At 40.6% G+C, this 12,547-nt stretch overlaps 1 protein-coding gene across 1 annotated transcript; it reads right to left on the bottom strand.

Moving 5' to 3' along the window:
* Nucleotides 1-2,673: 2,673 nt before the first annotated feature.
* gpr78b (G protein-coupled receptor 78b) lies at nt 2,674-11,378 on the bottom strand. Its single transcript, XM_014989300.2, has 3 exons — nt 10,577-11,378; nt 8,182-8,295; nt 2,674-5,094 (listed from the first exon to the last, which is right to left on the bottom strand). Exons 1-3 carry the CDS (start codon nt 11,245-11,247, stop codon nt 4,857-4,859), a joined length of 1,023 nt encoding a protein of 340 aa, XP_014844786.1. The 5' UTR covers nt 11,248-11,378; the 3' UTR covers nt 2,674-4,856.
* Nucleotides 11,379-12,547: the final 1,169 nt, after the last annotated feature.

Below are 12,547 nucleotides of genomic sequence, written 5' to 3'. Positions count from 1 at the left end.
CAGTCTGATTTTATCTTTCACTGTTCTGTGCAAAATAGCTCAAGAGGATGGAAAGTGTCTGTGGGACAACAATTTCTAGCCTCAACTGAATTTAAACTCAGACTTTGACTGGGTCATTTTAACATAAATATGCTTTTAATCTAAAACCTTCCATTGCAGTGAGCGCTGTATGTTTATTCTTAAAAAAAAAAAAAAAACTTCCACTTCTGCTTCAAATCTTTCTCAGACTCCAGAATCGTCTTGTGTTTTAGCTCCAGCCATCGTCCAACTAACCCTGACCTGATATTGGAGAAAGCCGTTCTCACAGCATCAAGCCGCCTCCACCACCATGTTTCACTGTGAGGACGGTGAGTTCCCGGCTAGTTTCCCTCCTCATACAGAGTTTGTCTGGAGGTGGAAAAGCTCAGGTTTGGTCTCATCTGACTGAGACCGAACTAGATCTCAGTTAGATGAGATCTAGCTAGATCCCAACTAGATGTAAACATCTCTTTATGTCTTACTTTCACACGAGCTTTTTCAGATTAGGACAGAGTGGAAAAATAAGGTGCGTGAGGATGAGAGCTTAAACTCTTGACAGCTTTATTCTGCAGAGGTTTGTTATTGTTGACCAGTAAGCGAGGAGAAACTTCTTTATTCGGTTATAACTCATGCTTCAATCGTTTGTGCCCTCCGTCGCTCTAAACGATGAGTGGTTACAGCACGTATGTCGCCACGCATGCATCTTCTGTTTTAATTACCAGCTTCTCCTTTATCAGCCTCCAATGATTGGGGTTAATTATGATGTGTTAAAATAGCCGAGCTCTGGCTCCGTTTTAACCGAAGTCGCTTTTCAGCACAAAACACATGAATTCAGAGGCTTTGAGTGTTTGAGTACTGATCCTCCTTCACTCAACGCTGAGAATAATTAAAGCCAGTCTGGTTGGCATGTGATTAAGCCAGATCCATTAGTGAGTTAGCATGAACTAACTGAGGAGAAGAACATTGACCAAACTTTTTAATTAGTCTTGGGAATATGCATAACATTGGAGTGGAAGTTTCTCTTTTGCAGCTGTTTTTGTGTCTTGGCATTACAAAGAGGACTAAATGGAACCAGCGGGAAGACATGAATGACTCTGTAACATATTCCAGAGAGACTTACGAGTCGTACTTCTCTACTTCAATCTTTTTCCTTTTGGGAAAAATTCGATTTTAGACATGGGATAATGCATTGTGGGGAACTAGCCCTGTAATCTCACTTCCATTTCAAATGACTAAATGTAGAAATTTCTAAATTAAATCTTAAAATAAAATATAGCTTCCAAACTTACTTTAGTTGCCCAGTAAAGACGCATTCAAAAAAAAAAGTTTATTTATGTTTTAGTAGCACAGCTTTTTTTGTTTTTTTTTGTCCAGTATTCAATTTTAGGCCATTTGAAATATTACTGTTACTAAAAAAACAAACAAAAAAAAAACATTAATATCAAAAACAGTGAAACCCCTACAACAATTAATAGATGCAACTAAAGGATTTTATTTCATTTATGCTTTACTGTCTGAACTTCAACAAAATTGTGTTGGAACTTGTAATTAGCAATCCACGGCTTCCTGTTTTCTCTTTGCATAAATGAAGCTCTAAAAAGAGACCAGTGTCTGTTTTCCACTCTTCAAAATGGCAAAGACAAGACAACAATTCAGTATATTTAGATAAATATACTTACCTAAAACTGCTGCAGTTTGGTGATCAGAGGAAACACCTGAAACTGTGGAAAACAAGTTTGTCTGAGAACCAAACATCAGGATGGTTAGAGGGGTAAAAACGGAGGGAAATGTTGGGGTCACCAAGTCCCCATTGCAATGATTAGACTATTTATATTCTAAATAGATCTAAATATATATTTTAAGGTTTTTCAGGTGAGTGCGACCCTCACTGATTCAAACATTCGACCCCACCGATGACAGCTTTACAATCAACATCTTTTATTGCACATAGTCTAAAAATCACTCTGTCAGAGAACAGCAAGTGGCTCACAGGAGGGAAAAGACTCGTGTGGGCAAAACGCGTCTAATTAAACGTATTTTCTCCTATCGAAGCAGCTGTCGTAAAAGTATAACAGTGGTTGAAAAAAAAAAAAAAAAGTCACATATTCATATAAACTTGGCACAAACACTGAACAGTGTAATTTAAAGCACTTAGAGACCATGGCTGTGCTACATGGAGTCTGTCCTCGACAGTCTAGACGAAAAGCTGCTCCTGTACAGTGCGGCGCCAAACACGTCAGTCAGCACACTCGGCTCGCGTCGACGTCCGCGGGAACCGGTCGACTGGCAGAAAAAAGAAAAAAAAAAAAAAACAGAGGCTGCTAGTACAAACACGTCTCGGTTAGAAGAGGGTTATCTAGTACATTCAGCTGCTAACTCGCTCTTTGGAGGGCGAGTCTGGTGATGTGCAGGAGTTTCTCACTGTCAACAAAGTCCATGAAAAGAATCAAACTGAGGCTGATTTTAATTTTGGGAGACGTTCCCACCGCATCGTTTTTCAGCACGCTTTTCAAAAACTCTCTAACGTGTGTGTGTGTGTGTGTGTGTGTGTGTGTGTGTGTGTGTGTGTGTGTGTGTGTGTGTGTGTGTGTGTGTGTGTGTGTGTGTGTGAGCGTACCTTCTGAGATTATCTGATCAATTTTTTGTGTGTGTGTGTGTGTGTGTGTGTGTGTGTCTAATTTCACAGATTTTGAGGGGTTTGAGGAATGGCGGGAAACTCAAACAAGCCGCGAAAAAAACTTCACATTGCTGGAGAGCCCCTCGTCATTTGCAGCGCCTTGCAAAACTTTTTCACATTTTGTCTCATTCAGACCCAAAGATTCAACATCCATGAAAGTTTTTAAGTAAAAATATACCAAAACAAAGTTGTGCATCATTGTGAAATGAAAGGAAACGTATTCTCAGTGTGAGAAATGGAAAAGAAGGGTCAGGTTGAACGTCTCACTGAGTTCTGTTCAGTCCGTCATGTGAAAGTAAGGAAAGAGTGGCACAGCTGCAAACTAACCCAGACAAAGCTGTCCACCTAACCTGACAGTTAATTAGAGGAGCAGCCAGCTCAGACAGGAGAACCTGTTGACAAGATAATCAGTAGTTACACACGTCAGAGCTCTGGTTCTTATGGAAGCGATTGCTGAACGAAAGCGGCTTGTAACAAGGGAAGTATGAGACACAGCAAACGTGTGGAAGAAGATGCTCTGATTGGATGAAGACAACATTTGTTTTTCGGCTGGGTATGGAGGAGACTAACAATTCACATTACACACCGTCACAGAGGTGGCGGCAGCATTATTCTGTGCAAGAAAACCGCTCTTTGGCTGCAGAGGAATTAAAACTGGGGTCAAAGTTTAACTTCCGGCATCACAACACACAGACAGAGCTACAGCGGAATGGTTTCGATAAAAGCATGCGCATGTTTTAGAATGGCCTAGTCAAAGCCCAGATGTAAATCCAATTAGGAATCTACGGCGAGACTGGACAATTATGTCCACACGTTCGCAAGCTGACAGAGCTTGGGCTATTAAGAATTATCAAAAATTTCCAGATGTGCAAAATGACTTGTAGCTGTCTGAGGGTTTGTATCGACTCAGAGGACTGAAAACAAAAACAAGCCACACACTTCAGATTCAGGAAAATAAAACTTCCTTTTTACAGATTTGCGCAGCTTTGAGTTGTTCCATCTTAAATTGTTTCATTGTCATTGCAACATGGCGATGGAGGAAAAACTCACAGAGAGTGAATATTTTTGCAAGTAACTGTACAGTTTCATGATGGATGGGAATAATTACTGAGACCCAAAGAAATCAAAATGATTACTTTGTGCTTATAAACCTGCTGTTAATTTGATTCATCTGGTTAAATGTAAAATTTTCCACTGCTTAAAAGATCTGGATATCAACTGTGGAGAAGGTAAAAAAAAAAAAATAAATCTGAAAAAAATTTTTTACACATGAACCATTGGGCTTTTAGGGATCCAGAGGTAGATTAGTGTGCAAACCTATCATTAAACATTTCTCCCCTTTTGTTCTCTCTGTTGGTCTTCAGCCACTCTGATGCGGCCCAAAATAGACAGGCTGTGTGGAAACTGTAAGGTACTGCGAGACAAAATAACACCTTTCATATTTCTGCCTTCTTGTGGAACTTGTTGACAGTAACAAAAATATAAACTATCACCAGGCTCATCCTGCCAAACAGCTTCTGTCTCCTGCAAGCGCAGAAGTTTTAGGAAATGTCCTCGGACAAAGTGCATCAATATTCAGAGACGACGCGAAGCTTTCTAGCGCAGACGAGTCGTTGCGTGTCCCGGTGGGTTCTCTGGAGGTTTCCGCGGAGTGCGAACTTGTCCAGGGTAATGAAAACAATAAGATGGCTGGTTGGTTCAGCACTGAAAAGCTTCTTCTTACACGTCGCGGACTCCAGTGTCTTGTCTTTCAGTTTGAAATAACCTGAATCTGTGACATCCAGTGGGGGGGGGGAGGATTGGTTGGTTTCTGTGTCGTTTGTTGTGGCTGATGAATCACAGACCCTGCTGTTTACCAGAACCATCCAACCGAAACTCGCCTGTCTCCCCTACATCATATCTCCACCCGTCCATCCTCCCACTCATCCCTGCCTTTCCATTCCTCTCCACCCACTACCTTTCTTTTTTTTTCGCTCCTTCTTCACCCTCAGCCCACAATCTGTCCCCTCCATCTCCCCTCCCTGACAATCCCCTGTAGTCTCCGTCTCCTCCGCCCGCCCACCTCCTTCCTCACGAGCCAACCTGTTTTTTGGGGCTCGCTCTCTCGCTCTGCTGGAGAGCATCTGTCACGTCCAAATCCGTCACGTCACATTTTTGCCCATTAGCTGATCCGCTGAAGACAGTAGTCGTTCTCCGTGTCCAAAGAGCTGTTGTGGCCCGACGAAGGGTAAAGGTCGCGGCGCAGCAGCTTGTTGACGACCGTAACCAGGACCTTTTTGTACTGCTGGCGCAGCAGCGAGTAGGCAAACGGGTCGGACGCAGCCTTGCTGTACGTCAGGCACTTGCTGATGATGCCCCAGTGTCGGTTGACGTCCACGAAGGGGAGAAGCTCGGCCAGCCTGAGGAGAGAGAAGGTGTGCCACTGATCAGAGACGCAGACCCGACCAGGAGATTTCATTTCTCACCTTTAAAATAGCAATGATTTGGCTCCAGTTTTCTGGTTAAACCCATCATATTCTTCGAGTTTTTAGGTACAACGTTCATTTTGCAAAGCAGGATCTGGTATATGAGGATGTCCACATCACAGGCCTTATCCACATAAATCCACATAAATTTCCTTAATCGACACAACATACAGCAAATGTTAAATGCTGAATGTTAAATTGATCCTCAGTTCAACAATTTAGTCAAATTAACTTGAAACAAAGAGAATCTTCCAATGAGACAAGTGGCTTTCTAACAAAATACCTTCAAATATACAGGAGAAAAAATGCATGTGCTGCATTTTCATTCTGTCATAAAGATAGTACTTTTCCAGGCCCACTGACCACTGAGAGTGGTCAGATCAGCAGCAACTTATGTTTAAGTGCTTTAGCCAAGATGGCATCCACACGAGAGGAAACTGGAACTGAACCCTTAACTTTCAAAACCCTTAAAGATGCAGCAGAGGTAAATTTGTTTGCACCCGTTCCGAGACGTAAGCATTTGTTGCTTAAATTGTGGTGACAAAGTTAGAAATTAAATACAACGTAATGGATAAAAAAAAATAAAGTTTAAAGGACACAAATTCATTATTTTAATAAATATTTCTTCTCAGTGTTGCTCAAGTGTTGCTGGAGTCTGGAGAAAGTTTTACCGACTGACTATTTTGCAAAACACCTAAAGCTAGGGTCTACGTTTTGACTAGGCCATTCAAGCAGTTGAAAATGCTTTGACCTCAACCACGTTTTGCAGCTCTGACTGCATGTTTAGGGTCTCAGGAGTTTTGCAGCTTTTCCTCCGGGATTGCCCTGTATTTCAGCTCCGTCCAGGTTTACGTCAGTTCTGACGATCGTCTGTTCTTCTGTTTAAGAACAGGATCTCCAGAGCATGATACTGCCATCACCACCACCACTGTGATACCTACATCGCTCGTTGTAAACTACGATTTATATTTCTTCTGGCTTTTTTTGTTTTGTTTTTTGTAACAATGTCTTTCTGCCCCTTTACAGGTCGGGAGTCTGAAAGCGCTTATCTTCCACTTTAGAACTGATGTTGCTCAATCACATGAACCTCCTACCAAAACCCCACATCCACCAATAGAGAGGAAGATTTACATTTATGGGTGTAATGTGGTGAACTTGGACAAAGTTCAATTGGTTTGGATACTTCAGGTACTGAAGATCCGTCAAAAGAAAATTTGACTCAGCACAAACTTGAAGGAAAACAAAAATTGGTATCAGCCATGGGGAAGTCTGGCTAATGCTCGTCTATCAATACAGTAAATATGAGCTATAAAATATGATATAATAAAGCTACAATGGCTAATAAATAAAATGACTAAACATGCACCATAAAAGCCATGATTTCCCACACAACTGGGTCCCAATTTCCAAAAAAATTATTCCATCCGGATCGTTTTCTCTGCTTGTTCTGATGTTGTGCCACTAAAATGAAATTGGATCATACGGGAGCAATTGGGTTGGAGATTATTGCAATTTACCAGCACACGGCTGATCCAGATGAGACATTTAGGCCCCAGCTGGAGGCTTCCACGGGGCCAGGGGGTCAAGTTATGCGCTTCAACAAGTCAGCCGGGAATCGTTCCCTGATAACGTCTCATCCTCTCGCCGTAAACGCCAAAACCTTGTGGATTTTCAACACCACATCTGGAGAAACATGCTTTATGTTTCAGTGTTTGAATTACACCATTAATGGTGTTCTCTTGAGATGGGCATTATGGCTTTCTGCCCAGGGACATATATCCAACGGGGTCCTTCAGTATACCTGCTGTTGTGATGCAGCAGGTATCTTCATTTGCACATCCATTCAGAAGGAGTCGTTACACTATTATCTAAGGAGTCTGCTCTCCAACTGATCAACTTTTGATTGCTAAAACCTCAATTTGGTTGTTCTACAATGAACAGAGATTCTTTGGAAGCCAATTTGGCATTGGTGAAGCCTTTAATCTAACTGTGAAATCTGATGAAGCACCTCATCAGTGCATTGTCTGCATTAGCACCGAGTCAGATTGAGACAAGTGTGAATAGCACGTTTCAATGAACTTTTACTGAATTATTCCACACTGTTTATAGATGTTTTATAACACATACATGGGTTTTCTTTGTGGGGGGGAAAAAGGCAGAGAAACCAAAACAAAGTCATCTACCAGTTCAGTAAAGATCTGGCCACATCCAGACCCCTCTGATGTTCCTGTTTGACCCCCTGCGATCTGTAGAAACTTTAATATCAAACATGCTTACATTTTTAATTCTGCAGGGAAATTTAAATGCTTTTATTTTGAAAAACCATGTTTCTAAATCTTTTTTTTTTTTTTTTTTTTTCGATGACTCATCTCTGTTTGGGTCTGTTTTGAGTCAGTGTTAGTAGCATTGCAAAGAACTGTTCAGATTAATGCTGCTGCATGAAAGTTCAATTCAAACCCAGGAGTTTAGAATATTTTCCCAGTGAATGTTTTTGTTCTCTCTGGGTGCTCTGGCTTCCTCCCACACTTCAAAAATATGCATGTTAAGTCAATTAGGTCCTCGGAAATGTCTTACAGGTGTGAGTCAGTGTGTGGCGGTTTGTCCTGTGTGTCTCTGTTGAGGCAAATTATTATTCTATTAATAATTGATTGCTTTTAATGTTGTGACTGCACCCCATTTCCCTTTTTATTTAGCCACTTTTTATTGTTTAAATATAATTTGTCTGATGTGTCTGGCTGTCTAGAGCTTAATTCATGCAACAACCACCACTTCACAATCCAGTTTGATGAGATGTGAGTGTGTGCTGCAGAATTTCACCTAATGTTGTGGCAGATCTGTTTGTCTGTCAGTCTCTACAGTGAGACGATGACTAACTAACTAAGATATTCAGACTAAATCAAGGTAGCTGTTTGAGCTGCAGCCTATTAACTTACATGAGTTGGGTTGTTAATTTTTAAAGCTCTCACACAGGGGTTTTGCACTAAATTAAATAATGTATGAATTCCCATCGGGTCGTCTTACCTTGTAATTACATAAGGAGCAAAGCAGATGATAAATGAGCCGATGAAGATGCTGATCTTCTTTGTGGCTCTCTGCTTTCGCCTCTTCTGCTCAGCTAAACACCTTTGTTTGACGCTGGAAACAGCAAAGAAAGGAATTAAGTCCAAAAGTCCCACAAATCAACAGATAAATTAAATAGAAGAGCGTTCAGGTGTCATATATGGAGGTACAAAAGTGTAACAGTTCAATAAAAAAAATGTACTGTTAAAGAAAGAAAGACTGAGTTAAACATAGTGTGGCGATCCAACATAGCCACATTCTAATGAATAAATAGCTAGGTATTCAAAATTGATTGTATGTAATACTATGGAGGTCCAAAGGTGCCACAAATGAGCAAATAAATACATTTAAATATACTTAATTGATTCCCAAATGGGCCACTATTCAATACATGAATGAAAAGTCCAAATGTTATTGAGTGAGTGAGTGAGTGAGTGAGTGAGTGAGTGAGTGAGTGAGTGAGTGAGTGAGTGAGTGAGTGAGTGAGTGAGTGAGTGAGTGAGTGAGTGAATGAAATTCAGTATGAAATAGAAATACTGAGGTAGCTGACTTGCATTTTTTTAAGAAATGCATTATATCTATCATCTATCTATCATTGATGTATTTCTAAATTAAATGTAATTATGTCCATATCAACTTTAAAAATGGCTTGTACTAATAATTATTTAAGTAATAATTTATTACAAGGTGATAATTATTGGCAATCGCTATTTAAATATGGAAATAATAATTAAATGATTAGTTTTAATATAAATTCAGTAAATGTAAAATAAAATATGTACAATTATTAAAGCACAAAATATTTAAATATTCCTGTAACGGTCAGAGTTTTTGGGGCGTTCCTGACTAAACTAAATCGACTGACTCTCTAATATGGATGGTAACTCATGTCGTTCTTTTTGTTTTAGTCTTTAGCAGTTTCTTCTTCTACTGTTACAGTGACTGAGATGGAGAACAGGCACAAGGGGGAGCCAAGCAGAGGACGTGCGGTGCCTATCTTATCTGTAATTATTGTGTGACATCATCTGAGTTCTGCCGCCATGTGAGTGGTGCCTGTGAGGTTTGTTTTATGTCAAACGAGTGACCAAGCCAAAGAAACCCAGCAGCGTCTGGATGCAACAGAAAGAGAAAACCAAAGTTTCCCAGAAAATTATCACTTATATCTCGAACAAGAAATTATTTTAAATGAAATATTGCCTTAAAAATCTAGTGCAGTCTTATTAAATAAAACGTGAGTCAATAATTCAGTGTAATTTAAATTTAATATTCCAAATGAGTGTTTTTAATCCCACATTCAAGCCCCGCCCCCTTAATTTGATTGATAAAGATGTTGTTGAAGGTTGATACCTATATCTTTTTCTTTAAGAATAAATAAATATTTTAATCAACTATTTAGTGAGGTGTGGTATTCCCTCTGCATGGAAAAATCTTCAGAGTTTTGTTTCCCAGTGGACATGATCCAATCTCTTCTTTAAAACAAAATAATCCACATCTTACTGCAGGTGTTACATTTCATGAGCTTTCATTACAACTGTTTGCTGTTTTTAAGTCTTGATGAATTACATTTCATATTTTATGGTTAAACTGTCTTGATTGATATTTGTCAAATGTTTTAACACTAAAATGTGCCTTTTGTGCTGATTTTGTCTTGGTCAGGATTCTCCTGCAAAAGAGGTAATTTATATTGATGACATGTTTACTATATAAAAAAATAAATACATTACATGTACTATTCTCAATGTATCAGTGTAGGTATTAGCTTTTTATTTATTTATTAGTTTAATATTTACTGTTAATAAGTAACTGATAGCTGTCCTGTATACATTTATTTATTTATTTATTCATCACAGTTTTTGACCTTCATTTAAGAATTATGGATACATTTATTTATTTCATATATTTATTATCTTTTTAATAAATGGCATTTTAAATACTTATTTAATTTGATTACGCTGTTAAATTAGATTTGATTACCTTTATTTTCACTGTAATATGAAATATACAATAAAAGTATGAGTTTTGCTCTATATAAGGTGATTTAAAAACATCAAATGCACACCAAAACCATGCATACCATGCAGATTCAAACAATCAACACCCACGAAGTTGGAGAAATAAAATGATAGAAATGATGCTGGTACATGGATCACAAACATTTGTAAAAAAATAAATAAATAAATAAACAGAACAATCACGTCGATGTTGATTACGCAAACAAGATAACAGCATATTTCAAAGTGATTCAATGCGGAGTTATTTATTAAATTGTGGCACTTCTGGCGAGCCATACTTGTCACATTTTAGTAAAAGCGTTCGGATAAACAAGTCTGAACGAATAAAAAGTTAGAAGCGTCACCTTGGGTGGATGTCGACCAGCAGAAACAGAGTCTGCATGGTGATGATGTCGATCCTCTTGCAGTGAAACCTGGCGACTTTCAGCACTTTCAGGTAGGTGAAGCACAGGATGAGCAGCGACAGCACGAAGCTGGTGGCGTGGAAAACCACGGTGAAAACCGTGAACTTAACTTTGTCGCTGCCTCCCCCGCTGGGCTGCAGCGTGCAGGACGCGTACACGTCGCTGTAGTCCACCCAGGAGAGGAGCAGCGCCGTCAGGGAGAAGGTGAAGGAGTGCAGCCAGGAGTAGCCCACCATGATCACCGCGTCCTTGTAGCGCATCTTGGTGGCGTAGCTGAGCGGGAAGACCACCGCGATCCAGCGGTCGATGCTGAGCGCGGCCATGCTGAGCATGGTGTTCGCAGTCAGGAAAGTCTCCAGGAAGCTCACCGTGTGGCAGACGCAGTCCCCGAAGGGCTTCTGGTTCCTGACGACCCCCAGCAGGGTGGCCGGCATGTTGAGCACCGTAATGAGGATGTTGCAAAAGGACAAGTTCATGGTGAAGACGCCGGGCACCTGCCGGCGGATCTCGGTGCTGTGGACGAAACATAGCAGCACCAACAAGTTTGACAGCAGAGACACGACCGCGACCACGACGATGAACAGAGCGCAGAGGATGTCAGCAAAGTCCATGTCTCTCACAGCAGAGAAATAAAAATAATAATAATAATCCCTTCTTAGGTTACGTGCGCCTGCTGGCTGCAAACAAATACCTAAAATCAGCCATCATCATCATCAGCCGCCGCTCATGTCTCCGGAAAGAATCCCAAATTAAATTCACTTAAAATCCCGGCGCGTCCGCGCGTCCTCTCCAACTTCCCAGGGCGCTATCCAGCGTGCTGAAAGCAGCCAGCATCTCCCACCTCACACTTTCCATCTAGTTCCCATTAACACCGACTTCAGAGCAGAGAGAGGAGCTGTGGCAGAGGGAGGCGAGGCATGCCTCTCAGCGGCAGCAGGCGGCCCACTCGTTCAGATCTGGTAGGGGGGGAGGGGGGGCGACTGGAAGGACCCGGGTGGTGAACAAGCACGTCCAGTGAAGTGGGTGACCTACATAGCACGTGAAGAAACGGCGATCGCAGCCAGAAGCACGAGAGCCACTGTTTTTTTTTCGTCTACAAAACAAGAACAAATAAAAATCTCAACTCTTACCTCCAAGAGAGTAAAAACGTTTCAATGAGATCTCACTTTTTAGTTCCCAAACATCACAGAAAACCCTACAACACGTGAGGCGTGATTCAAGTTTCAGCTGCCTGAATATTAGCAGGCAGGATGAAGAGAAACAGAACAATGTGCTGCTGCTGCAGCAGCTTAACCGGAGACCAGTTTGGCACCAGATGCGCGCACTCTGCGATCTGGCGCAGGCTAAAGGATCGTTTCCCCGTAGGCACAAAGTGCGCCATTATTTATGTCTGCAATGCAAAAAATGTTAGAACACCTGAAAAACTGCAAGTTGGAGTTGCACAATTGTTCTTTTTGTCTGGCTTAAAAGCAACAACAGCAGCTTATTTTTGTCTTGCTTTCCTTACACATGGGATATGAGGAGGAGTCAAACCTTTAAGGACTTTCCTTACTGAAAAAAATACAGATTTTCAACCTTAACAATAAACTATAGGGATTTTTATCGATTTAATAGAAACTGAATGTTAATCCTTTTATACTCAAGTGCATGAAGTACAAACATATTTATATACCTATAGATATTCATGTAGAGTATCATTAACTTGATGCTGTTATTCAAATTGAAAAATCATTTGGTTTTAAAAACTGATGAGAACAAAATGTCCAGGGCTTCATGAAGTCTCAGGGGATCATCTGGAAACTGACCATGTTTATTTAGAGGGTCTGAACCAAACATGCAGTCTAAAAAGTAAAACAGCTTTTTCATCTTATGTAAACCAAAGACACAACTTCTAAACACTTTTGCACTATA

The sequence above is a fragment of the Poecilia mexicana genome, unplaced genomic scaffold (assembly GCF_051168715.1).
Source record: "Poecilia mexicana isolate PSO_F unplaced genomic scaffold, ASM5116871v1 scaffold_18, whole genome shotgun sequence".
Lineage (NCBI taxonomy): Eukaryota > Metazoa > Chordata > Actinopteri > Cyprinodontiformes > Poeciliidae > Poecilia > Poecilia mexicana.
Note: the sequence above shows the minus strand (reverse complement) of the source record. Positions and strands in the feature narration are given on the sequence as shown.